This window comes from Heptranchias perlo, chromosome 7, assembly GCF_035084215.1.
Source record: "Heptranchias perlo isolate sHepPer1 chromosome 7, sHepPer1.hap1, whole genome shotgun sequence".
NCBI classification, from domain to species: Eukaryota; Metazoa; Chordata; class Chondrichthyes; order Hexanchiformes; family Hexanchidae; genus Heptranchias; species Heptranchias perlo.
Window position 1 is genome coordinate 19,419,206 of NC_090331.1, and position 24,418 is coordinate 19,443,623.

The 24,418-nt window shown below is 43.3% G+C and overlaps 1 protein-coding gene across 1 annotated transcript in view; it reads left to right on the forward strand.

The window, feature by feature from the left end:
• Nucleotides 1–24,418, forward strand: part of arl5a (ADP-ribosylation factor-like 5A) — a 45,675-nt gene that overhangs the window by 13,678 nt on the left and 7,579 nt on the right. The window contains exons 2-4 of the mRNA XM_067987135.1: nucleotides 1,771–1,831; nucleotides 18,405–18,552; nucleotides 21,921–22,004. Of these exons, the coding sequence (XP_067843236.1) occupies nucleotides 1,771–1,831; nucleotides 18,405–18,552; nucleotides 21,921–22,004 (293 nt within the window). The remainder of the gene's footprint in view (nucleotides 1–1,770; nucleotides 1,832–18,404; nucleotides 18,553–21,920; nucleotides 22,005–24,418) is intronic.

Consider the following 24,418-nt stretch of genomic DNA (forward strand, 5'->3'; position numbering starts at 1 on the left):
CATCCCTGCTCCTGTACTCAAATCCTCTTGCAATGAAGGCCAACGCACCATTCGCCTTCCTAACTGCTTGCTGCACCTGAATGCTCGCTTTCAGCGACTGGTGTACAAGGACACCCAGGTCTCGTTGCACCTCCCTTTTTCCCAATCTGTCACCATTCAGATAATCTGCCTTTCTGTTTTTACAACCAGAGTGGATAACCTCACATTTATCCATGTTATACTGTATCTGCCATATTCTTGCCCACTCACCCAACTTGCCTAAATCACATTGGAGCCTCTTTGCATCCTCCTCACTGCTCAGATCCCACCCCAGCTTTGTGTCGTCTCTAAACTTGGAAATGTTACATTTAGTTCCCTCATCCAAATCATTGATATATATTGTGACTGGCTGGGGCCCAAGCACTGATTCCTGCGGTACCCCACTAGTCACTACCTGCCACCCAGAAAAAGACCTGTTTATTCCTACTCGCTGTTTCCTGTCTGTCAACCAATTCTCACTCCATGCCAGTATATTCCCCCAATCCCATGTGCTTTAATTTTGCACCCTAACCTCTTGTGTGGGACCTTATCAAAGCCTTCTGAAAATCCAAGTACACTACGTCCACTGGTTCTCCCCTATCTATTCTACCAGTTACATCCTCAAAAAAAACTCCAGTAGATTTGTTAAGCATGATTTCCCTTTCATAAACCCAAGCTGACCTTGTCCAATCCTGTTAATGCCTTCCAAGTGTTCTGTTATCACATCCTTTATAATAGACTCTAGCATTTTCCCCACTACTGATGTTAGGCTAACTGGTCTGTAATTCCTTGTTTTTTCTCTCCCTCCTTTTTTAAATAGTGGGGTTACATTTGCCACCCTCTAATCTGTCGGAACTGTTCCAGAGTCTCTCGAATTTGATTATCAGGCCCTGGGGATTTGTCAGCCTTTAGCCCCACTAATTTCCCTAGCACTTTTTTTTACTAATACTGGTTTCCTTCAGTTCCTCCCTCTCTCTAGATCCTTGGTTCTCTAACATTTCCGGGAGGTTATTTGTGTCCTCCTTTGTGAACACAGAACCAAAGTATGTGTTTAATTTTCCCCCATTTCTTGTTCCCCATTATAATTTCCCCCATTTCTGACTCTAAGGGACATACATTTGTCTTCACTAATCTTTTTCTCTGGACATATTTATAGAAGCTTTTACAGTCAGTTTTTATGTTCCCTGCTAGTTTACTCTCATACTCTCTCTTTCCCCTCTTTAATCAATCTCTTTGTCCTCCTCTGCTGAATTCTAAACTGCTCCCAATCCTCAGGCTTGCCACTTTTTCTGGCAATTTTATATGTCTCCTCTTTGGATCTAATACTATGCCTAATTTCTTTTGTAAGCCACGGTTGAGCCACCTTTCCTGTTTTATTTTTGCACCAGACAGGAATGAATAATTGTTGTAATTCCTGCACACGTTCTTTAAACTATGGACTGAAAATTTGGCCGTTGTGAACTATTTTTGCAAAATCTCAAGGCTATTATTCTTAATCCTTTTCAATGAAATGATCTCCATGTCTGATGCAGTGATAGTATATACTTAGAGTATTGTCCTGCAAAACAAATTGCAATATCTCTCGGCCGTAGAACTTTCTCAAAAGCATTTCAGATGAATATTCACAAAACTTAATATAGTTTCTAGCAGCAATTTATGTAATATTTGATCTTTTATTTTATAAAATAAAACAGTAATATTTATATTTTTATGCAATTTGTTAATCTCACTGCTGATTTATTTCTCTTTCAGAACATAAAGTGATTATAGTTGGGTTAGACAATGCTGGGAAGACGACGATTCTTTACCAGTTGTAAGTATAATGTTTACCAGAAAGCTGCTCTCCTTTTTAAAATTGGCAAGAGTTGTCTTTTCATGTAATGCAACTCTTGCTTAGTTCTCAAAATGGATGCATGATTTTGGTTATATAATTCTTTTATACAATGCTATGGTGGAAACTGATGTACATTATCAGAGATTTCCTTTACTGTTTTAATGTTCTGCAATCATAACTTTCAAAATGTTTAGTTTTTTTTATCATTAAGGTTTCAGTACACGGGCTTAGTACATGCCGATCTGGGCTTATATGTTTAGGTAAAATAAATTGAAAATGTAATTCCTACACTGCTGGCTGGCTTAAGGATAAGGCATTCTCCTCTAGTTTTGTAAGCTTTCAGCTATTGCACAATGATATTGGGGGTGATTTTAAACCTCAAGAACTGGCGGGTGGGAGTTGAAAATAGTTGTTTTCTTGGGTTGCAACTGCAAAATTTTTGGACTTTGCATTCCCAGTGGGAAGCCTGTACTTTTACGCGCCGATGTTAAACCCGGAAATAAAGCCGGGTTGCGGTCACGACCCAAAAAACAACTATTTTCAACTCCCCCCACCCCCCCCTTTCCTGGGGTTTAAAATCACCCCCATTGAATCAACAAATAATAGTTGTAAAGCTGCTCAGGTATCATAAGGAGTAGTTTTCTTAACCCTGAACTACAAAAGCAGAACACTTAAGAAACTTAAATACTTCTAAATGCTGCTGTTCTGCCCACCCTTTTATCTCTCTCCCACATTTTTTCCCATTCTGTCTTTCTCTCCAAATTTTACTTTTTTAATGTTGCTCTTCCTTATCCTAATCCATCTTTTCTAAACCTTAATTCCATTAAAACAATGGCCCAGAATTTCCTGGAGACTTGCACCATTGTAATGGCGCATCTACGTTGCAGGGCTCAGAGGGCTCATTTTACGGCGCAAAAATGCCACGCCATCATTTCCTGGGACTTTAGCACTGCTCCGCTGCTTCCCTTGCCACGAACAGTGGATCAGTTAATTTTCATGGCTCAACTCCCCACGCCCCCCCCCCCCCCCCCCCCCCAATTAAAGTCAATGCCAATCATGAATTTGCCAAATTAACACTACTATGATTAGCGCTGCCACTTAGACCATTGCAGCGTGATGCTGGTGGGCTCAGAATATTTGGTGTAATCACAGGACTCTTATGTTTGTGCAAAATGTGCAGATATTAAATTTAAAAAATACCTCCCAGTGATAATGTTAAAAGTAAATGATATAATTAGCATTTACAAATATGATTAGTTCTGGATGATTTCTGAATGTTTGCACAATCTCTGAAAGCAAAGGTTCTTTTGCTATTACCAATTTAAAGAATAAACCTTAAAGCTGGAGTATATTAATTTGGAACCAATGCTACCGTTGTTCCCGTGCTAATAATACTTCCATTCATAGGGAAAACACTAAGCTAGCAATAACACATTACTGGCATACCTTTCGTTATGTTTTCTTTACCATTTATTCCAATCAACCAGGACAAATTCGACTAAAGGTTAATGATGTGGTCAAGGATGTGTTCATAGCAACAATGCACAGCTCTACTGGTGGTGCAGTACAAGTTTAATTTCTCTTATGTTGCTGGGTTCCTTATTTTAGACATGTTGGGAGGTGCTTCTGGTTTCCTTTTGGAGTAGGGTGGGGGGTGGGGTGAAAGGAAGGAAAGCAAGGAAATGAGACGGTGTTTCCACCTAGACTGCTCACTTAATCCAGGGAGCAGATTCCCAGTCTGCTCTCTAAGCAGCAAGTGATGTATGCCCCAGGAGATAATAGCATAAGGCAAAAGTTGTTTTTTTTTTAAAAAAAGGGAGGGCTGCAAGAGGGAAATAGGGTAATGGACCCTTTATTTAAAACAAAAATCCTATTGCATTCATAGAATTAATGTGTTGCACCAATATTGTTAACTTAGCTGAATAGAATCCACTGTGCTTGCAGTGTAGGCGGAGCAGTTAGATTGGATTACATTATCTTTGGCAGGCTCTCTATCGTTCCATGACGTTTGAATACTATTGGCAGCATTCTCAGTGACATGGATATAGTATTCTTTGCTTGATTGAGATACTTAACCTGGTGCTCACCTTGCCTGATATTTGTTCATGCAGCTTGTGAGAGCTTTGTAATAGTACTCATCGTGGATACCTTTCCACAGAGTTGAAGCTTAAAGGATTTTGCATGAGTTAAGGATGTTGGAAATATTTTTCTTTCTGTAGTTTACTTGCATTTGTCAATTTCTTTCTTCCGTTACTTTCCTGTCGCACTTTAGGTTCCTCCTCACTCAATGCACGATGCCTAACCGAGGGAGAATATAAACAACCTGCTGCATATGCTGTTCCTAATCTATGTATGAACAGCCATTTTTTAATTGCAGTGCTTTTCCACTTGCTGTGATCCCCCCCCCCCCCCTCTACAGACGGACGGATTGAAACTGCAGTTGCTGTTTGGACAGTTATGGTGTAATGTCATATCTGACCATCTCCATGATAGTGTGTTAGTGCAACAAGTGACTAAAAATTTTCCTTTGAACTCTTGGAATTGTGGAAAACCATTTTAGTTCTTCAGCGATGCACATTTTTCATCTGTGTGAAACACGGTCTTATAATAAGAGAATTTGAAAAATACAAAATATGTTTTTACTTTCACTATATAGGTTAGTATAAAATAAAGCAAACAACACAGTAGGACAAACAATGGTAGTTCTACCTCAAATAATTTGCATAACCTGTAAACCCAAAAGTGAATATTCAGATTGCTCGCAAGGAGGGTAAATGCTAACATGGGTTGGTTGGGCCAAATAACCTGTTTTTGTGTCGAAACTTCTATGGCCCAGAATTTGCTGGAGTGGGGCATCTCGCCGCGTTAGACTTTTTCCCTCTCCCTTCAGCTCAAATTTTTTTTGCCCTATAAGTTGCTGGAAGTGCGAGCTGATAATGGGGGCACCTGGGACCTTAGTGGACAACAGGACCAACAGTCTATCTCATTAACTGATGAGATTTAAGGATTGAGAAAGAAACGGAGGAATGATGGAAATGGAAATAGGGTGAATTAGAATCAAATGAGGTACAGAAAGAAAGATTGGATTAACAGAGAGAAAAAGGAGACAGTAAGGAAAAGTAAGAAAAAAAAATATTTAAATTTAAAATCTCAAACACTTTACTACCAGTAGGAATGAGACTCCACAGTTTAAATTGTTCTCTTTCTGGGCTAGAGTGGTTGATTGGCATTGCAGGAACATAAATCTCCTCATTAAAAAGGTACTTACACTGTTAAGTACCAGCCCTAACTTTCTGTGGCAAGTTTAATTGGCAATTAATGTGCTAATGCAGCAACTTCATGAAGCTCACGGGGAGGTTGAGGACGAACTGCAGTTTCCACAAGGTTAACTGCAGAGCAGTGCAAATCGTCCAGCAACTTGTGATGCACAATTCACGGGGTATCTCTTCCGCACCACAAGTTGCTGGACGATTTACACATTAATAACGGCGAGTGCCATTAAACTCACTGTTATTCTGGCAGCAAGTTCTGGATCAATATATTTTTAGGTGATTTCCACATTTTCTTGATTTGCACACAAAAGGTGCTGGGTTTTGATACTTCCCTTTGAGCTGGTAGCTTTCTGAAACTAAAGAATACAGTAAAAATGGGGAGTGTAATCTACTGAAATAATATGTAGTTCTAAAGGGAGATTTATATACATGTAAATCTCTGCATTCTTTGGTTTTTATGCCTTAAAATCACTGGAAGTAATCTTGGAGTTTGCATTTTTGTGTAAATAACAAGTGCCACCCACAGCCCATCATTTCCATTTGTAATATTAGTTGAGTGGGGCTTCAGATGTTGCATCAGGGGTCAGTTCTGCATAGTGCTTCTCATCCTAGGATGTCTTCAGTAATTTTGAAGTATAAAAAAGTCACAAGGAATGACACACACCAGTACAAGCATCTCTTTACAGCTTTTAGACTTATGATTCAGTTGAATATCCTTCTCCTTTAAGTTTTGCTGTTCTTGGAATATTTTATCAAGTTATTTTTCATTTTGTTGTGGAAAAGTAACTGCAGCCCACAAAAATACTCTGGGAGAAACTCGCAGATATGAGTCTTTTCCTACTATCAGTTCCTGAGGTTAAAAATAGAGTTTTAACTTACCAGTTTTTTTTTCTTAAACCACAAATGGCTGCCTTGTTCATCAGTATGATTTTATCCTCAAGTTGCTGAAAGTAAAAAGAAACTGAGGCACTTAATTTTTAAACTAATAAGTTTTCTCTGTAGACATAACTTGACAACTTGTACTGAGTTTAAGAATTTCAGTAGCATTACTGCTAAATATCAAAAAATAACTTATTTTTTTCTCTCAGTTTTTGGGTTATTCCTTGAGTATTCTGCATTAATGTATTACTCTAAATAATCATTTGCCATTTGGAGAACATAATTTTTGCATTTCTGTGTCAATTCATACTAGAATGCTAAAAGATATTTGCTGCATTAATTATAAAATCAGTCAATTGCATACAACAAATTACTAGCAAATGTGTGGGAGTCAAAAAAAATTCTCAATTCTGACCGTTACTAAATTGAGTAAGAGTTGGCATACACTTGATTTTAGGTATCACTCCTGCTATTGAAATCCAAATCAGTGAAGCTGAACTGCAACTCTTTTGTTTTGTCTTTCTTCAAGGTCCTAAGTTTGAATCCAGTCTAGACTGACTGACTGAAAGTTATATCTCTCTGGTTTAAGTGTCATAAATGAAAAAAGTTTGGGAAATTATTTTAAAAGGGAGATGGAACAAGTCCAAGGCACTATAGACCAATTAGCTTAACTTCAGTGGTAGGAAAGATAATGGAATCCTTACTCAAAGATATAATAGAAAAACATCTAGGAACCGAAAATATGATTAAATAATAGTCAGCACGGATTTCAAAAGGGACGGTCATGTTTGATCAACCTTATTGAATTATTTGAAGAAGTAATAGAAAGGGTAGACAAGGGTAATGTAGATGTAATATATTTGGATTTTCAAAAGGCCTTCAATAAGATACTACATAGACTCATGACTAAAGTCAGAACATGTGGAGTCAGGGGACAGGTAGCAAAATGGATAGCAAGCTGGCTACAAAACAGAAAATGGAGAATAGGGTTTAAAGGTTACTCAGACTGGCAAAAGGTAGGAAGTGATACTCCATAAAGATCAGAGCTGGGACCACTGTTGTTCACCATTTACATAAATGATTTGGACTCTAGAATCGAAGTACAATTTCAAAATTTGCAGACGACAGTAAATTAGGGGGTATAATTGATATCAAGGAGCACTGGGACAAAATACAGGAAGATATTAGTAAACTTGCAGAATGGGTGTGTAATTGGCAAATGAATTTCAATATAGGTAAGTGTGAGGTGGTACTTTTTGGTAGGAAGAATAAAGAGGCCACACACTGCTTGGATAATAAGAGTCTAAATGGGGTAGAGGAGCAGAGGGATCTGGGGGTACAGATACACAATCACTAAAAGTAGCGACGCAGGTTAATAAGGCCATTTTTTTTTTTAAAAAGCAAACAAAGCACTGGGGTTCATTTCGAGAGGGATAGAATTGAAAAGCAGGGAAGTTTTGTTAAACTTGTTCTGAAGCTTGGTTAGATCATACTTGGAGTAGTGTGAACAGTTCTGGTCTCCATATTATAAAAAGGATATAGAGGCACTGGAGAAGGTGCAAAAAAGATTTACTGGGATGATACCAGAAATGAGAGGTTATATCTTTCAGAAAAGACTGAACCGTCTGAGGCTCTTTTCTCTAGAAAAGAGAAGACTGAGGGGTGACCTGATAGGTGTCTTTAAGATTATGAAAGGGTTTGATAGGGTAGACGTAGAGAAGATGTTTCCACTTGCGGGAGAGACCAGAATTAGATGTCATAAATATAAGGTAGTCATAAATATAAGGTAGTCACTAAAAAATCCAATAGGGAAGTCAGGAGAAACTTCTTTATCCAGAGAGTGGTTAGAATGTGCAACTCGCTACCACAAGGAGTAGATGAGGCAAATAGCATAGATGCATTTGAGGGGAAGGTAGATAAACACATGAGGGAGAAAGGAATAGAAGGATATGTTGATGGGGTTAGATGAAGAAGGGTGGGAGGAGGCTCCCACGGCATGGACCTGTTGGGCCGAATGGCCTGTTGCTGTGCTGTGCGTTCTATGTAAGCTTCAATCCAGCTGCTAGTGGATGCAAAAACATACAACAAAGCAGCCCATTTATATAGTGCATTAAGATGCTTCACAGCGAATGGAGTGAGTAGTTGTTAGAATAATTGGAAGAGGCGACTGAATTTAAGTCAAAAAGTGGTTTTGAGGAAGCTTTTAAAAATAGGAAGGGAAGTGGCAAAGGGAAAGTAGTTGGGAAGGCAGAGGTTTAGGGAATGAGTTCCAGAGAGTGTAACCAGGATAACTGAAAGCTTTGCAAAGAAGATGGAAACAGACACTTTCCAGTGATTGAAGGGCCTAGAACAAGGGCGCCTAGAAATTAGATTCAACATAAGAGATTTAGTACAAAGAGCAGGGGAAATTTTCTTTAACATAGCAGGTTGCGAGGCTGTGACATACTCTACTGGAGTTAGTGGATTGAAACAGACACCATGTCAATATTTAAGAATAAGGTTGAAGTAAAGGAGGATAAAGCAATATGAGAACATTGTGGGCATATGTGATTAGGACTATTACTCGTGTGGAGGAAAAACAGCAACACCGACTGGCTGAGTGGCATATTGCCGTGTTGTAATTACTATGTGATTCTATGTAACTCAACTAGTCACTGTTTCCAGACAGATTTTTCTATCTCATCCCATCTGCTTCTTATCGCCAAGCCAGTTGTCTGTCCAGCTCGCTAAATTAGAATGAATTCCAAGAACTTTAATCTTCTTCACTAACTGGCATATTGAATTTTCAGACACTTTCTTAAAATCCAAGTGAATTATGCCACTGAAAAGCCCTCAATTGCTAGTTGAGGTTGTATCCTCAAGTTCAGTAGACTTTGAATCATGCCCTATTGTTCAACATGGATGCAAATTTAGTATAACAGTGAGGCGCTGGTATGAATAACCAGCAATTAGTTACAAGCCATTTTATCAATATAACAAATAGTTGATTCCTTAACCTTAGAAGTCATTTTAAACTAAAAAACCCTGTAGACTAGCTTTACCCACACACTGGCTTCACTCCTGGCTGCTTTCTCCAAATCATCCAAAGATTTAGAATCTTACACGACTGAGGAGGTAATTCAAGCAATGCAGACCATGCAAAGTAGGAAGGCCTTGGCAACAGGTTCTTGTTAGAAATGTCCCCCTTCCTTTGTGAAGTGCTTCAGGATTTGATCTGCATCAGTGCATGCATGAGCTTATGGCAAGGCAAACATCTCCTTTGTGTACCTGAAGGCAAGGACTCATCAAATGCTTCTTACAGAAAGAACAGCCTGCCTGTTAAATTGCAATGTCAAAATGGCATAATCATATCTTTACTAACTTGATGCATAAAGCACAGGCTTTTGTCTATCGAGTGTCTCCCACAGATAAAGCCTCCTCCAATTCCCTAGCTGGAGATAATGTATCCTCTGTATCCTATACCTGTTCCAAACACTCTCACTCAGAATTTCTTAACGTGTGTTTACCCAATTAAATAAACTGATCGCCGTGTTCACTTGTAATAGCAAGAAACCCAGAATCAGTATCTGAAATCTCCAGCTAATGTCATAAATCAGTGCCACTCCACCTGACCAGAACAACAACTTGCATTCATGTGTCTTTAACACAAAAACCTTTCCAAGGTGCATTGCGAGGATGAAGGGAATAGATGCTGAGCCTTTGTGGAAGAATTAGAAGCCATGATTAATATCTGGGTGAACGGTTGGATTTTGGGAAGGTTTTTAAAAGTTTGGGTAGGATGTGGAGCAATTAAAATGTTTATGTAGGGAGTTTGAGGGAAGGGCCAACATGGCTGAAAGCTCTGACCAGTGGTGGATGGAGTGGGATGCAAAGGAGATCATAGTCAGAGGGATTGGAGGAGATATGTAAGGCTAGAAAAGGTTGCAGCGATAGGGTGATGTGAGACCATGGAATGATTTGTAGATCAGAGGTTTTTAAATTCACTATGTTGGGCGACAGGGAAACAGTATAGGTCAGTAAGGACAGGGATAATGGGCACGTGGTGCTTCGTGTGGGACATGTTGCGTGTGGTGGGGTTTAGCACAATTTGCAGTTTAAGGAAGGTGGAGGTCAGAGCGAACTGTGTATTCACAAAAATGTTCTGAAAGTAGGGATCGCCGATACGCTTGGCGTTCAAACCCAAACTATGGCAGTAGTTACTTCATGCTTTGTAAAAGCTTCAAAATGGGAAGAATGGATTGTTCCAATTGACCATTACCGATAGACTCATGTAAAAGTATCATGTGAAAGAGGAAGCCTTGAAAATTGAATGCTGCAATAACTTTGAGCAATAAACTTTGCAGAAGAACGTTGCTAATATAGATGAGAGCTTGCCAGAATCAACAAACTTATTTCATTTCATTGATAAGGCTATGGAATAATCTGCTTAAATACGATGATAGTGGCAAGCACATCCCATCCACAAAATGGCATTGCTCCTTGGGGTTGATTTTAGGATGGCCGAGCGGGTGCGTTCGTGGCGGGGGGGGGGCTCCGAAAATTCGGGATTCCCGGGGTGGGTCCGGAGCCCGGCTCCAACCCGCCCACTTCCGGGTTCCCCAACGACACGCTTAGATGCGCGCGCAGCCTCCGCATCCGGGACTCCCACCGGCAATTAAAGCTGGTGGGATCCCACTTAAGGCAATTATTTTGATACTTCAGGTCGTTTGCAGACCTGATTGGGAGGATATTTTAGGAGGGGTGGGATTTTCAGCTCAACTGAGCGTGTTTCCCGTACTGGGGGAAACACTCCCAGTTGAAACAGACATGTTGCAGCCACCAGCCTGTGGGAGCTGCAAAGGTCCATTTGACAGGTGGGCGGAGACCCTCACTCATTGCAGGAGGCCACTCTGTCACTTTGGACAAAGTTTGGCCTGCAGCACCCTCCTCCTAACACTAAAATTCACAAACTTGGAACCTCAACCCCGGTGTGCAGACACATTTACCTACCTTGCGGACCCCCTCAATCTTCCGGATGGGGGCTGCCATAGCTGCAGTCATGACCTCAGAGGACGAACAACATCACCAGCCTCGCCGTCCACCTCTGACACGTGGAGCTCCACAACACAATGCTGTGACGCATCCACCTTCGCAGGAGGAGGGAGGGCAAGCGCAGAGAGAGATGCGTCGCAGAAGGCACTACCCTCTCCTCAGGGTCCACAGAGGTTCAGCTTCCTGGACCTCTCTGAGGAGCAGTGCACATGGAGGCTCAGAGTCACTCGACATGTAGTCGTGGACATCTGCAGCCTCCTTCATGCCGAGCTGCTCCTGGCTGGCCCGAGCACCATCTTCTTTCCTGTCGCTGTCAAAGTCACCACTGCCCTCAACAACTTCTCCTCCGGATCCTTCCAGGGTGCCACCGGGGACATGGCCGGCATCTCTGTCGTCTGCACAAAAGAGCCCTGCAAATACACCTACACCCACTCTGCAGTGACACAATGGGTGGCATTAGGTGTGGGTCTTCATGGTGATTCTCAGGAAAGGGAATTATTGCACAAACCAGACAAGATTTTCAAAGACGTGGCAGTAGTGGTGATAACATTTTTAATGTGCTTTGCAAAACAAATGAAAGTTAATCAAAAACATGACATTCTGTCATACACCCTTGTGCATCCCCTTTGTGCTCACAAAACCGTAGCCTTATGTTTACTGGAACCCTTACGTGGTACTATCCCTGTGGCTTCAGCAGAGGTAGTGGCAGGTTGCTCTTGTCCATGCCATGACCGATGAGATGCTTTGCGCGGATGCCTTCTGGGTTTCGGTGCCCGTGAGGGCCCCTCCGAAGACTGATCCACCTGCACACGTGCAGGGGCAGACTCGACCACCTGGAGAGGAAGCAGCATTGTGGGTACTGGTTGAGAGGGGGGCAACGGGTGAGACATAGAAGCGCTTTGAGTGGCGTCCCAACTTCCATGTCCCCTTTCACCATCATCCCTCTCCTGGGCCAGGCCCACATCACTCCTACCATCCTGCTGGACGACAGTTTGGAGGACTTGGAAGGCCAGTTGTAATGTATCTGTTAGCCTGTTTAAGGCGGTAGAATGTTGCTCACTCTGAATCCGAACGGCTGTTGTCGGCCTGAATGGACTCATCATTGAGCCGTGCTTGAAGCTTGATGGAGGCTAGCCTTTCCTCCGTCGCAGACATTCCCGCACCTACCCGCGACACTATCTCAGAGATGCCTTCACGTCCCTGTGACAGTATCTCGGAGATACCCTCTGTACCTGTGCCACCATTCCACTCATGCAGGAGTTGGACTCCTCCATCCTCTGCGCGATTGTCGAGAGTGCACGTGGCACCTGTTCCAGTACCTCGGCAATGGACTGCTGGCCCGCGATGACTCTCCTTTTCATGGCTGCCCCCCAGGGTTCAGCATCTGGGTCCAGCTGAGCAGAGCCTGGAGACTCTGGACTCCGTGGATTCTCCACGGCTGTCTCCGCCACCAGGGTCTTGTGCTCACGTGCGTGGTGACTCACCATGTGCAAGCCCAACTATTTGAGGACGGGGACCTACTGAGGTGTGTATATCTGTGCTGGTGGATGGCTGGCTCAGATGTGATGATGCACCCTCAGAGGCCGGCAGGTCCTCTGAGGAATTGCCCGCCACAGTCACGGCGGTCGCAGATGGCCCTGGAAGAGAACAGAAAGCAATATTACCATGTGGACAGATGTTAAGGTGCTGCAGATGCCAAGTGATGCTAAAATCATTCGCTATCATGAGTGCTGAGTGTTAGATTTCTGTCACCAGCCGTTTGTGCACTCCTAGGGCTCGATATTACCAGGGCTGCGGGGGTAACGCGCCCGGTGAAATCAGTCTGTCCCGTGCGCGATCGCAGCCTAATTGGATCCACTTACCTGGTCTTCCGGGTTCCCCACTGCTGATCTGCGCGTCTGGCGGACTGCGCATGCGCAGTAAGCTCTATCAACCGGAGGAGCTCTATTTAAAGGGGCAGTCCTCCACTGACAGATGCTGCAACAAATAGGAAACATTACAGCATGGAGCAGCCCAGGGGGAAGGCTGCTCCCAGTTTAATGATGCCTCACTCCAGGTATCATTAGGTGGGGTGAGGAGGAGGGGGGAGGACAGAGATTTCCCCCCCCCCCCCCCCCCCCCCCCCCCCCGGCGGGCGGGAGGAAGCGGCCTGCCTCTGCCACCAGGAAGGCCTGGCTCGAGGTGGCAGAGGAGGTCACCTGCACCACCAACATATCGCGCACCTCCATACAGTGCAGGAGGCGCTGCAACGACCTAAGTAGGTCAGCCAAAGTGAGTACACTTACTCATTCCCCTACACTCCGTCTGCCACATTACCGCCCCCACCCCACATCTCCTTCACTGTCAACACTACTCTGTCGCATCACCCCTCACACCCACTCAAACCTCATCCTCCTCTTACCTGCAATTACACACCTCGCCAGTACTCATCCCGCCACTACCACTCAACCCAATCCTCATACAATCTCATGGCTCTATCTCATACTCACCCTCTCATGCATCTCTTTCACGGTCAGCCTCACTCAACCTGCCACTACCTGTGCTGCAGCCACAGGGCATGCACCACATATAATAAACTAGCAAAAAATATAAAAACAGATAGCAAGAGTTTCTACAGTTATATAAAAAGAAAAAGGGTGGCTAAGGCAAACGTAGGTCCCTTAGAGGATGATACCGGGAAATTAATGGTGGGAAACATGGAGATGGCAAAAATGCTGAACAAATATTTTGTTTCAGTCTTTACGGTAGAGGACACTAAGAATATCCCAACACTGGACAAACAGGGGGCTCTAGGGGGGGAGGAGCTAAATACGATTAAAATCACTAAGGAATTGGTACTCAGTAAATTAATGGGACTCAAGGCGGATAAATCCCCTGAACCTGATGGCTTACATCCTAGGGTCTTGAGGGAAGTGGCAGTGAGGATTGTGGATGCTATGGTAATAATTTTCCAAAATTCTCTGGACTCTGCAAAGGTGCCGGCAGATTGGAAAACTGCTAATGTAACACCCTTATTTAAAAAGGGTAGTAGGCAGAAGGCTGGAAATTATAGACCAGTTAGCCTAACATCTGTGGTGGGTAAAATTTGGGAGTCTATTATTAAGGAGACAGTAGCGGAACATTTGGATAAACATAATTTAATAGGACAAAGTCAGCATGGCTTTACGAAGGGGAAGTCATGTCTGGCAAATTTGCTTGAGTTCTTTGAGGACATAACGTACAGGGTGGATAAAGGGGAACCAGTGGACGTAGTGTATTTGGACTTCCAGAAGGCATTCGACAAGGTGCCACATAAAAGATTATTGCTCAAGATAAAGAATCACTGGATTGGGGGTAATATTCTGGCATGGGTGGAGGATTGGTTATCTAACAGGAAGCAGAGAGTTGGGATAAATGGTTCATTCTCGGACTGGCAACCAGTAGCCAGTGGTGTTCCGCAGGGGTCGGTGCTGGGTCCCCAACTCTTTACAATCTATATTAACGATTTGGAGGAGGGGACCGAGTGTAATGTATCAAAGTTTGCAGATGGTACAAAGATGGGAGGGAAAATGGAGAGTGAGGAGGACATAAAAAACCTACAAGGGGATATAGACAGGCTGGGTGAGTGGGCGGAGATTTGGCAGATGCAATACAATATTGGAAAATGTGAGGTTATGCACTTTGGCAGGAAAAATCAGAGAGCAAGTTATTATCTTAATGGCGAGAAACTGGAAAGTACTGCAGTACAAAGGGATCTGGGGGTCCTCGTGCAAGAAGATCAAAAGGTTAGTATGCAGGTGCAGCAGGTGATCAAGAAGGCCAACGGAATGTTGGCTTTTATTGCTAGGGGGATAGAATATAAAAACAGGGAGGTATTGCTGCAGTTATATAAGGTATTGGTGAGACCGCACCTGGAATACTGCATACAGTTTTGGTCTCCATACTTAAGAAAAGACATACTTGCTCTCGAGGCAGTACAAAGAAGGTTCACTCGGTTAATCCCGGGGATGAGGGGGCGGACATATGAGGAGAGGTTGAGTAGATTGGGACTCTACTCATTGGAGTTCAGAAGAATGAGAGGCGATCTTATTGAAACATATAAGATTGTGAAGGGGCAGTTCTGGTCGCCACACTACAGGAAGGATGTGATCGCTTTGGAGAGGGTGCAGAGGAGATTCACCAGGATGTTACCAGTGCTGGAGCGCTTCAGCTATGAAGAGAGACTGGGAAGATTGGGTTTGTTTTCCTTGGAGCAGAGGAGGCTGAGGGGGGACATGATTGAGGTGTACAAAATTATGAGGGGCACAGATAGGATGGATACTAAGGAGCTTTTTCCCTTCGTTGAGGGTTCTATAACAAGGGGACATAGATTCAAGGTAAAAGGCGGGAGGTTTAGAGGGGATTTGAGAAAGAACTTTTTCACCCAGAGGGTGGTTGGAGTCTGGAACTCACTGCCTGAAAGGGTTGTGGAGGCAGGAACCCTCACAACATTCAAGAAGCATTTGGATGAGCACTTGAAATGCCATAGCATACAAGGCTACGGACCAAATGCTGGAATATGGGATTAGAGTAGACAGGGCTGATGGCCGGCGCGGACACGATGGGCCAAAGGGCCTCTATCCGTGCTGTATGACTCTATGACTCTATGATCGGGTGGATGCGGTAAGGATGTTCCCAAGGATGTGTGAAACTAGAACTAGTGGGCATAATCTTAGAATAAGGGGCTGCTCTTTCAAAACTGAGATGAGGAGAAACTTCTTCACTCAGAGGGTAGTAGGTCTGTGGAATTTGCTGCCCCAGGAAGCTGTGGAAGCTACATCATTAAATAAATTTAAAACAGAAATAGACAGTTTCCTAGAAGTAAAGAGAATTAGGGGTTACGGGGAGCGGGCAGGAAATTGGACATGAATTTAGATTTGAGGTTAGGATCAGATCAGCCATGATCTTATTGAATGGCGGAGCAGGCTCGAGGGGCCCATTGGCCTACTCCTGCTCCTATTTCTTATGTTCTTATGTATATGTGCAGTAGGAAGCGTAAGGCAAACGTGTTGTGAGCATGAAGGGGATGCACAAGGGTGTTTGAGGGTTTGTCATGGTTTTTACTCCTATTTGATTTCTGACCAACTCACATCACATATTCTATTGGCACCACTACTGCCACGTCTTCGCGAATCTTGTCTGGTTTGTGCAATAATGCCCTTTCCTGAGGATCACAATGAAGACCCACATCTGATGCCACCCATTGTGTCACTGCAAAGTGGGTGTAGGTGTATTTGCAGGGCTCTTTTGCGCAGACGACTGAGACGTCGGTGATGTCCCCGGTCGCACCCTGGAAGGATGCGGAGGAGAAGTTGTTGAGGGCAGTGGTGACGTTGACGTTGACAGCGACAGGTAAGAAGATGGTGCTCGGTGCAGCCGGGAGCAGCTCGGCATGAAGGAGGCTGCAGATGTCCACGACTACATGTCGAGTGACTCTGAGCCTCCGTGTGCACGGATGCTCAGAGGTCCAGGAAGCTGAGCCTCTGTCTGTGGACCCTGAGGCGAGGGTTGTGCCCCCTGCGATGTATCTCTCTCTGCGGTTGCCCTCCCTCCTGCTGTGCAGGTGGATGTATCACAGCACTGTGTTGTGGAGCTCCACGTGTCAGAGGTGGCCAGCGAGGCTGGTGATGCTTTTCGCCCTCCGAGGAGGTCATGACTGCAGCTACGGCGGCCCCCATCCGGAAGATGTACATCTGAGGGGGTCCGCAAGGTCGGTACATGTCTCTGGACCCCGGGGTAAGTGTGCAAGTTGGTGAATTTGATTGTCAGGAGGAGGTTGGTGGAGGCCAAACTTTGTCCCAAGTGACAGAGTGGCCTCCTGCAATGAGTGAAGGGTCTCTTTTTTTTTTTTTTTTCCCCCCCCCCCCCACCTGTCAGCCTGTGGCAGCTGCAAAGGTCCATTTGATAGCTGCAACACGTCCATTTCAACTGGGAGTGTTTCCCCCAGTATGAGAAACAGTCCCAGTTATTTCTAAAATCCCACCCCTCCTGACATATTCCCTTAATCAGGTCTGTTAATGACCTGAAATACCAAGATAAATATTGTTAAGTGGCACCCCGCCGGCTTTAATTGCCTGCGGGATTCCCACCAGCGGGGGCTGCGCGTGCACGTCTGCGCGTCTGTGGAGAACCCAGAAGTGGGCGGTTTGGAGCCGGGCTCCCGACCTTCTCCGGGATTCCCCGATTTTCGGAGGCCCCCGCCAGGAACGCACCCGATAGCGGGTGCTAAAATGGAGCCCCTAGTCTTTGCGTCCGCCACGGACAGGCACTCCAGCGTCCGGCTTAGTTCCAGTGCCTGCTGCTCCACGTCAGTTAGGACCACCTGGTGTGGCGGGCCCCCTCCGGTCCTTGCCCTCTCCCGGGCATTCTGGCATCTCTTCTCCTCCTATCAAGGCAAAACATAGAGAGGCATGATTGAGTGATGGTTGCATAGTGACCCACTGCATGCATTGGTGTGGGTGGGGGTGAGCGTGAGGGAGATGCATGGGAGGGTGCGTGTGAGACATAGCTATGAGATTGTGTGAGGATTGGATTGCGTGGTAATCTTTGAATGGGAACTAGGGTGGTGAGTAAGTGCAGGCAAGGTGAGGATGATGGTTGAGTGATGTGAGAGCGTTGTGGTGGCAGTGCAGAAGGAGTTGTGTGGAGGTGATGTGGAAGAGTGGGAGAATGCGTAAGTATACTTATTTTGGTTGACCTGGTTAGGTCATTAAAGCGCTTCCTGCACTGGACCCAGGTTCGGCACACATTGCTGCTGCTGACCTCCTCGGCCACCTCCAGCCAGGCCGCCTTGGTGGCAGAGGGAGGCCACCTCCTCTCATCAGATGGAAAAAAAAATTCCCTCCTACTCCTCACCATATTGAGCAGCACCTGGAGTGAGGAGTCAGAGAACCTTGGAGCAGCCTTGCCTCAGGGCCTGCACCATGCTCCAAAAATGGTTATTTGCTGCAGGAGGAGCATTGGAGGGGAATGCCCCTTTTAAATAGGGCTCCTCCTGCTGACAGCCTGTGATGTGGGTGCGCAGTGCGCCCGCTGCGCAGGTCTGGAACGGGAAACCCGGAACCACGCGTAGGTACCTTCAATTAGGCTGCGATCACGTGCGGAGCACCCCAATTTCACTGGGCGCGTTATGCCTCCCTCCCAATATCGGTTTAACAGTGTACCTCATTGTAAATGCTGAGCTGTGTTCTTGAAATGCGATTGGTGTAATAGGAACTTTTATATTAAATTTTAGAGTTGACAACTTTATAGTGTTATAGGTTAAAAATGATCTTGTCTCTAATTCTTCATTAGACATTCTGGGACTTGTAGAAATCTTATCAATGTTTGTGGCTGTATTTTTATCTTTCCAGCTCAATGAATGAAGTTGTACACACATCACCTACAATTGGCAGTAATGTAGAAGAGCTAGTGGTGAACAACACTCATTTCCTAATGTGGGATATTGGAGGTCAGGAGTCATTGCGTTCATCATGGAACACCTACTATACCAACACAGAGGTAAGGTTTAACTTGAAGCTCTACATAAAAACATCAATCTGGAACAGGCATGATAGTCTGGGTGTCCTCCTTCTGTTGTAAATTCTATGAATTTCACTAAATTACATTAATGAGCTATGATTGTTTTTCCAGTTAATATTGGAGAGGAGATCAAACTTCCACTCTTCTGTCCTGCTAGAAATATGGAAAAGAGTTTTAAGAAATAAAACCTTTCCCTCTGGCTATGCATCCCAAGATCCAGTTAGCTTTCTGTGCTGCTTCCTTACACGGTGCTATTGATTTCAATTAGCTATCCTCTAAGTTTCTTAGGTGTCTCTCCTGTGTTGTATCCTCTGTCCTATACTCTGGAGGCATTTAGTTTATATTCACACTGTTTATTCTGCCCGTTGTGTGCGAGGCCCAGTGTTTCTAAAAGTAATCATCTACTTCTCTTTCATGCTTTTCAATTCTAACAACGTGTTCCAATCCAGTTTTCTTAGCTCACCCCTTATTCCTTCAAAATTTGCCATTCTAAAATTAAATATTTATATTGTATTCATCTTCTTTTCCATAATGAGTCTAACCTTAAACTCCACTGTATTGTTACTGTTGACAAGGTGTTTTGGTTCTGTCCTGTACCATTTCCTTGTCATCATTTAATATCCAGTCCATTTGCTTCCCTGTTTGTGTGGATTCCTTGACTATTATTCAGTGCAGTAATCCAAAATTGGGTCTGGAATCAAGTTTCACTTCTATTTTGTTATGGATTTCCAAATCTATCGTGGTCAATTGAAATAACCCATAACAAATGAGTCTGTTCCTATACATGCTTCCCTTATTTGGTTACGAAGTTCTTGTTCTAATTCCTCCTCCTGGCCTGGTGGTCTGTAGTTGATGTACATAGCTACATTCCTTCTCCATATCCCTCAAACCTATCCATAAGGTTTCAACTTTATCTTCACCTGGATCCCATATAGGTCCATCTCCATTATAACCAACTTCTCTTTCACAAAAGTCCACACCTGCTCCCATTTTGCCTTTTTTCATTTCCCAGTATGTTTATCCAATCTATGCCATTATTGAAACAGGTCTCTGCTTCCCTCTCCAGCAAGGACCTTGAGGTTTAATTATTCCTAAAACTCCTATAATTCTTACATAGCACTCGAGACACCCATTTCCCTGGACTAATGTTTACTTTATTATTTATGCATGTGGTCATATCCTTATACTCCATGCATTCACCTGCTATATCGTTGCCTGCACTTGAACCATCACTTACTAGTCCCTGCTCTGAACCATTAACATCCACTTTTTGTGTTTTTTCTGCCTACTTCAGTCTATTTTCCCTCTTTCTATTTCTGTTCACTTTGCCCCTTCCCTGCTTTATTAGCATACATTCTCCCCCATTTCCTTATTTACCCTTTCTGCAAAGACATGAGTACCAGTCTAATTCAGATGAAGCCTATCCTATCGATAGAGCTTCCCTCTGTTCCAAAATTTGTCCCAATGTCCCAGGAATCTGAAACCGTTGCTATTACAATCTCTTTCTAGCCATGTATTGACATGTCTAATCTGCTTCTCACCCAAGCATGTGATATGGGGACTAAAAGTCTTGGACTTCAGTTTGTTTGAAACCTAACTCCATAATTTCTATAGGACCAACATCCTATGATTTCCTAAATCATTGGTGCAAATTTTAACTCCCGGGCAGGTAAGCTCCATCCTGGAGTGGGAGGCCTGGCCAGTTTTAACTGACTTTCTGGTTAAGATGGCACCGGGTCCTATTGACTTGATAAGACTTCAATTTGCATAAATGAGTGAGGCTCCTGCCTGACGCAGGCAGGCAGCTTATATGCTTGCAAAGTTCAACAGGCAGGAATAGAGCAGGTAATTCACCTCTGTTTTAAATGCCCTCCCCACACTTGCTTTTCGCCGAATGGTTGGGGGGAGGAGTTAAAATTACCTCCATCGTGTCTGACATGAACCATGACTGCTCGTTGATCACCCTCCCTTTCGAAACCTTTTCCACCCAGTCCATTATATAACGAAAGAAAGAACTTGTGTTTATATAGCACCTTTCACAACTTCAGGATGTCTCAAAACACTTCATAGCTATTGTGTAATGTAGTGAAATAGGGTTGTCAATTTGCACGCAGCAAAGCCCTACAACAGCAATGAGATAAATGACCAGTGGTTTTAGTGACATTGATTGAGGGATAAATATTGGTTAGGGCACCAAGAGAAATCCCCTGCTCCCCTTCAAAAAGTGCCATGGTATCGTCTAAGTCCACTGACAGGGCCTCGTTTTAACATCTCCTCCCTCAGTACTGCAGTGAAATGTCAGCCTAGATTAATGTGCTCAATTCTCTGGAGTAGGCCTTGAAACCATGACCTTCTGACTCCGAAGCGAGTGTGCTACCATTGAGGGATTGGATTTACATATAGGCTAGACCGGGTAAGAATGGCATATTTCCTTTGCTAAAGGACATTAGTGAAACAGTTGAGTTTTTATGATTATCCGACAGCTTCATTGTCACTTTAATTGGTAAAAACTTTTTATTTCCAGATTTTAAAAAACTGAATTCAGATTCTCAAACTGCCATGGTGGGATTTGAATTCAGGCTCTCAGATTGGATCTGCACTATCCAATCTCAGTGCCAAACTCCTTGCCCCTCTCAGTAAAAGTTTACACTGGAAAACAGGCCAGCTAACAGTTGAAAAATTGAAAAACAACAGCATGCTCATTGGCCAACTAAGACCCACCTATCGCGATTTTCAGATGGGCCTTGAAAAAGTTGGCTTGTGCTCCTGCCCAAAGAAGGCTGAAGCCTACTTAAATATTTAAATCATGTTGTAGGACCCTGAATCCATTTTCAGGAACCAATGGGTGGAGTCTGTGCTGCACATGCTCTGCCCATTGGTACCAGGCATTGAGCAGGCCATTAACAAAAGCTAGGTGAAACTTTTTTCAAAGATTTCCGAGGGACCAGCATATAAAATCCACCCACTGCTGTCCCCCTCTCCACTTAACATGTAACTAGTGGCTCAGCTTCAGAGAGGCGCAACAGGATTTCCTGTGCTGCCAATGGTGAGCTGCCAATTAAATGTACAAGAAGTGCTGACAGTTCACCCTTATGGTAATACGACACGAGTGGACGCTGCAGTCACCCCACCCACTTCATACCAGATTTGGGCAACGGTTAAAAATCACACCCACCGTATCTTAGTCAGCCTCTTGCAGCACAAGAAGCCTCTCACCAGCACTGCCTTGTACACCGACAAGAATCTGCCATAAGCTGGGTTCCACTATTGATTGTATAACTAGCTATGATTGTATTGCATAGCAAAATGAGTACATCCATTTTAGCTCTTAATGAATGTTGTTTCAGTTTGTCATCGTGGTGGTAGACAGCATGGACAGGGAGAGGATCGCTATAACCAGAGATGAACTCTACAAAATGTTGGCGCATGAGGTAAGCATTTCTTTTGGCTGTCTGTTCAGACTATCCACATATTTTGTGATACTTGCCCTAAATTGTAGATTAATTGGAAATTAGATATTATTCCCCTATCATATCGAGAATGACTTGTCCTTGTTCAAAGACAGTATACATACTGGAAGCAAGATTTTTTTTAGGCTTGCTTTTTTCTTTAATGCATTTATGGTGTAAACTCCATGCTGAAAATTATGAATACATATTTGAAGTTTCAATAGCAGCAATGTAAATGGACAGTTTTTTGTTAAAGGAATGCAAACTCTAGCAATGAAATGTATTTTTCACCATTCGGTCTTCTCTGCTTAATTACTGAGTGCTGGATTTGTTTTATTCTTCTGATGAAAGCAGCAAGGTGTTAAGTTTGGAACCTTTCTCCACTTTTGCACCATGGTCGTAAATGGAATGGATTACAAACATATTTATTCCGTGCCAGCAATGTCTTCATCCAGGGGATCTAAAGTAATTTTTCTTGAATGGAAGAGCTAATTGGTCCTAACTTAACATATAGACTTTTTTTTTCATTTTGCCCAAACTTTTTTCCTCTGCTCCCATTTATTGAGAAGAAACAATCTTGGTTAACTTCTTGCGCAAGGTCCATTCTCATGATAGTATTTTCAGCAAATTTGTTGGAGGATGTAGAAGGGCAGTTTTGAAGAAGATGGGGAGATCTCATGAGTGTCAGGCTGGAGGAGGTTGGCGGGGGGTGGGGGGGGTGGTCAGAAGTAGAAAGGGTGACTGAAAATAAGTTGGGGGTGGAAAGTGACAGTGGAGATATTTGGGCCAACCAGGAGATGTATGGAAGCACTCAGACAGCTCGCAACAGTAGAGACCTTAAAGGTCTCAATGATGTGTATAATGGAAAGATAAAAGGTGTGTTTGTATGGGGGGTGAGAGGGGAAGAAGAGGAACTCAATGTGCAAAGCAGGTTGAAGGAGGTGAGCAGGACAAAGAATTGGTGGGGCGAGGTGGAGTGTAGGTGAAAATTAAAATTGTCCAAAAATAAGACGTCACTTAGTGACGCATAAGAGGGAGAAGTTTCTGGTGATGTCATAGTAAGCTCAGCATAGGAATGGAAATGATAGCATTGGCCAAAATTAGCAAAGTTGTTATAGAAAAGTGGATAACCCAAATAAGCAGTTTATTTTGACCAGAATATAAGAAAGAGATTCCTACATTACAACCGTTACTACACTTCAAAAAAAATGTACTTCATTGGCTGGAGTGCTTTGGGACCTCCTGAGGTCGTGAAAGGCGCTAGATAAATGCAAGTTCGTCCCTTTTATTATAGTCGAAGAGGAAATAATGCAGCAAAACATGTTACTTCAAAAATGCAGTTTAATTTCCTTTTAATTGACTATCCTTCCAGTGGTTATGAGCATTAGAAATGCATGTTCTTACAGGATTTTATTTAATCTTTTATTATATCCTTGGGATGTCCCAATATGCTTCACATCCAATGAATTACATTGGAAGTTTAGTCACAGTTATATGGACAAATGTGGCTGCCAATTTGTGCACACCAAGATCTCACAAACAGCAACTGAGGTGAATAACTAAAAGAGAGAGGAATGCTGGCCAGGGCACTAGGAAAGCTCCCAGTTCCTCTTGGAATTGTGCTATTGGATTTTTTTAACATTCATCTGAACCACATGGTTACTCTGTTTAATGTCTCATTCAGAAGATTTGACCTCTGACAATGCAGCATTCCCTCAGTACTGCATTCACATCAGCCACGATTATGTACTCAAATCCTGGAGTAGTGCTTGAATCTGACTCTTGTGAATATTCTTAGCTGATACTGTAGTTTATTCTTAATTCAAATTATTATTCAATTTCTTTAGCACTAAATTCCCACATTGCTTAATTCAAATCATTGGATAACTCAATTTTTTTTGTGCAAAAAATGACTGCAAAACATCAGGTGTAGACCTACCAATGAAAACACGATTAATGTATGGAGAATAATGTTAAATGTAAAAATTACTGATTGTAATTGAATTGTGTGTACATTTACTGCTATATAGCTTATATGGATCCTAAAATACACACTGAGCTTACTTCAGTCCTAAATAAGTGTTGGCATCAAATAAGTCTAATTTTAACATATAAATAGTATTGGGTTTTAATATGTTCCTCTGAAGGCTCAAAGTTACAAATAAGATTTGTCCTACAGTTTTGCTTTTTTGAGGAGAGAAGAGGGGGGAGAAGAAGAGAGAACTAGGGAAGGGAGCAGCCTGATGCTGTTTTTGGCTTATCATGCTCCATTTGAAATGCTCATAAGCACTGAGTATCAAGTTATTTGTTTTTATTTGGGTCTCTGAACATTTGAACCTTAATTGTCTTGGTGGATAGCCCGACTAGAGAGGGGGCAAAACTTGACCTCCTCTTGG